The sequence below is a fragment of the Hipposideros armiger genome, unplaced genomic scaffold (assembly GCF_001890085.2).
Source record: "Hipposideros armiger isolate ML-2016 unplaced genomic scaffold, ASM189008v1 scaffold_612, whole genome shotgun sequence".
NCBI classification, from domain to species: domain Eukaryota; kingdom Metazoa; phylum Chordata; class Mammalia; order Chiroptera; family Hipposideridae; genus Hipposideros; species Hipposideros armiger.
Genome location: NW_017731962.1, coordinates 805,860 through 808,972, shown reverse-complemented (window position 1 = coordinate 808,972; position 3,113 = coordinate 805,860). Strand labels below are relative to the sequence as shown.

The following is a 3,113-nucleotide window of genomic DNA, read 5'->3' as shown; positions in this document are numbered from 1 at the left end:
GGGGCTCGCGTGCCGGCGGCGCGCTGGGGTCTGCCCCTCGGCGGCGCCGCGCTGCTCCTGCTGCTCCTCCCGGCCGCCGCGGGGCAGAAGCCGCCCGGAGTGGGTGAGGACGGCGCGGGGTGCGGGGCGCGGGGCGCGGGTCCTGAGCTGGGGCGGGGCCGGGGTCACAGCCACGCGGGGTCGCCGCCCCGCCGCTTCCCGGGCCGCGGACGACAGGGGCGCCCGGAGGGGGCCGGCCCGCCCTCTGTGTTGGTCCCGTCCCTGCGGCCGGGGCGCGCGGCCGTGCGAGGGGGTCCGGGCTCGCGGCCCGCGGTGCGGCGCGTTCCCGCGGGGCCGGCCGGGCCCAGCGCACTGCCCTCGCTCACCCTCACCACGACCCTCGGCCCTCTCGAAAACAGCTCTGGGGTTTGGCTTCGGTGTCGGGAAATGCAATTTAAGCTGCGCGAGCCCCGCAGCTGGCCGGGGGCGGTGTCCCGGCGCCAGGCCCGTGGGGGTTGGGAGGGCCGGGGCTGGTGTCGCAGACGCTAACTCCTGCGCTCGAGGAGGGGGGCTCGGAGTTATTCGGCGTCTCAGGCTGAGCAGGAAAGCCACGGCCTCTGCCACTCTGAAGCCAGCCGCTGTCCGGGCCTGCACTCCACCTGGGCTGGGACCCCGGGGGTGCCAGCTCTTGTCTGACTTTGAGAAGCTGAGCTCCTGGGGGGCCTGACCAAGAAACAAGCAATTGGAGTGGTGGGTGAGGGCCCTGCTAGTGGAGAAGTCGCCGGACCCGAGGGCCCCCGAGTTGCAGAAATGGGGTCTCCTGCTGGAGCGTGGCTTCTTGGAGGGCGGTGACGGGGAGACGCGGCCTCAGGGCCTGGTGGAAAATGGGGCAGGGTTTACACCCGGGGGCCTGTAGTGGTGCGTCTGTTTTAGAAACGTTTCTTGCTGTGTGTGGAGTTCCCGGTTCCCATGTGACCACGAGTTGTGGGACACAGCCAGGGGCAGGCCTGCCTCTTCGTTTCAGCTTCAGGACCTTCACGAGTAGAATTGACCGGGGCCCAGCGGGAGGGAGGGGCCAGTAGGTTTGTCATTTCTGTTTAGCACCGAAGTCGTGACCTCATGGAATGCCTGCTGTTCCAGCGCGGGAATGCCCGAGTTTCTGAGCCACTTCCAGATGTACTGTCGTGTGTATTTGTGACGCTTGTTGACACAGCAGTCCGTTTGTCCTGTGGAGGGAACTTGTGGTGTAAATCGAGGGCTGAGCAGAAACGGGGAAGGAGTCCTTTTTATGAAACAGTGGCTGTCTGCCAAAAGACGTTGTGAGCGCGCGAGAATCTCGCCGTGGCCGAGGGTGTGAGTGAGGAAACGCCGGGAGGCGTGTTCGGCCCTCTGCTTTCCCGCTGCCTTGGAGCCCGAAGCCCCAGACCCTGTGTGCGGTGTGTGGCCACGTCCTTCCGCGGGCTGGGAATTAAACCACAACTGTCAGTTCAGTATTTTGTGGGGAAAACAGCTGCTTTTCGAGCCACGTGGCATCCGCTGACCATCAGGCCCTTGGAAGCTGCTCTCGTTGGCTTTAGCTCATAGTGATGCCTCGTTTTGTCTCCCGGACGCACTCCACGTCCTGGGTGGGGTGTTTTTTCTCATCATCCACACCTTAAAAGGGAGGAATGGTGTCAGGCTGGGATGGTGTTCACTGCCCAGGTGCCCTTGGGGTCTGCATTGTCCTTTCATTGGAGAGGGGCACTGTCGCAGCACTGAGGGCCCCCTTCCCAGATGTGCTTGGTGTGAGGTTTCCACTGCTGGTCATACTACAAGGATGTGGCTACACTCTGGAAGACACTGCCTTCCTTGTAAGGAGTTTAACCAGGGCTCTGCCGAGAAGCAGAGCCAGTATAGCCATAGAGAGAGTTATTATGAGGGATTGGCTCACATGACCGGAGGCTGAGGGGGCCCAGAATCCACCGTCTGCCAGCTGGAGACCCAGGACAGAGGGGGGTGTAGCAGCAGGGAGCCAATGGCGTAAGTCCCAGCCCAGTCCAAGGGCCCGAGAACCAGGGGTGCCCCAATGACCCAGGGCAGAAGGTGGGAGTTTCCGCTCAAGCAGGAGGAGCAGATCCATCGCCCTCTGCTTGTTGGCTCTGTTGGGCCCCCCAGCGGACTGGCGATGCCCGTGGCATCGGGAAGGCCGGTGTCTTGACTCAGCCTGCCCACCCACATGCCAGTCCCTTCCAGAAACGCCCTCACAGACACACCCAGAACAATATTTTACCAGCTATCGGGCGTCCCTTAACCCAGCCAAGGTGACACATAAAATCAGCCCGCACAGGTATGTGAACTCTAAGACTGTACACCAATCCAAAGCCAACAATTCCTAATGTTTCCTTGTGTGCTTTGGTGGCAGGGACACATGGCGAGCCCACGAGGCACTGAGGTGTTTGAGAGCAGTGTGCCTTACGCTGAAGAAGCCTGCGGGGCTTTTGGACCCCACTTATACCGCACACGGGGTCGGACTCCGCCTGCGTCTCGTTTTTACATCTGGGGAAGACAACCCCTCAAGGGACCTCAGCCTGGTGTCCTGTGGGAGGGTCCAAAGAAGCTTCGTGGGGGCCGCCGACTGCTCCTGACAGTGGGGGCTTGGTTTGGAGGGCTCTGCAGCCTTGCCCCCCTGCGTCCCCTGCCATGGTGGTGCCGGGGCTACTGTGTGTGCCTTGGTGCGTGGTTTCAATACACTCTCTCCAGTCGCCCTGAGATAGGAAGGTGAGCAGGGCCGCTGTGTAAGTGAATTTCCCACCCTTGCCTCTCTCGGGAAGTGGACAGTGGGCAGGGCGCGCTCAGCCGCTGTCGAGTGCAGTGTCCAAACAGGAGCTTGTCGTGCCACTGAGGGGCTCGGCCCCCTGCGCCCTCGGCCTGTTGTGTGACACATGTACCAGGAACAATATTCTCGTTCATTTCCTTATTTACGAAACATATCTCTTGCCACATGCTGGTGTGTGTCCTTTTGTACTTAATCAACTGACTCACCTGAAACTTTAGGAAAGAACTCGAAAGTGGGTCATGGGTTAGTGTATCCTACAGAAGAACCTTTCTTCTTTCTTTCTTTCTTTCTTTCTTTCTTTCTTTCTTTCTTTCTTTCT

General features: G+C 61.1%; 1 protein-coding gene across 1 annotated transcript in view; it reads left to right on the top strand.

The window, feature by feature from the left end:
• Positions 1-3,113, top strand: part of PTTG1IP (PTTG1 interacting protein) — a gene marked incomplete at its 5' end in the record, with an annotated part of 18,929 nt that continues 15,816 nt past the window's right edge. The window contains one exon of the mRNA XM_019625004.1: positions 1-103. Coding sequence (XP_019480549.1) covers positions 1-103 — 103 coding nt within the window. The remainder of the gene's footprint in view (positions 104-3,113) is intronic.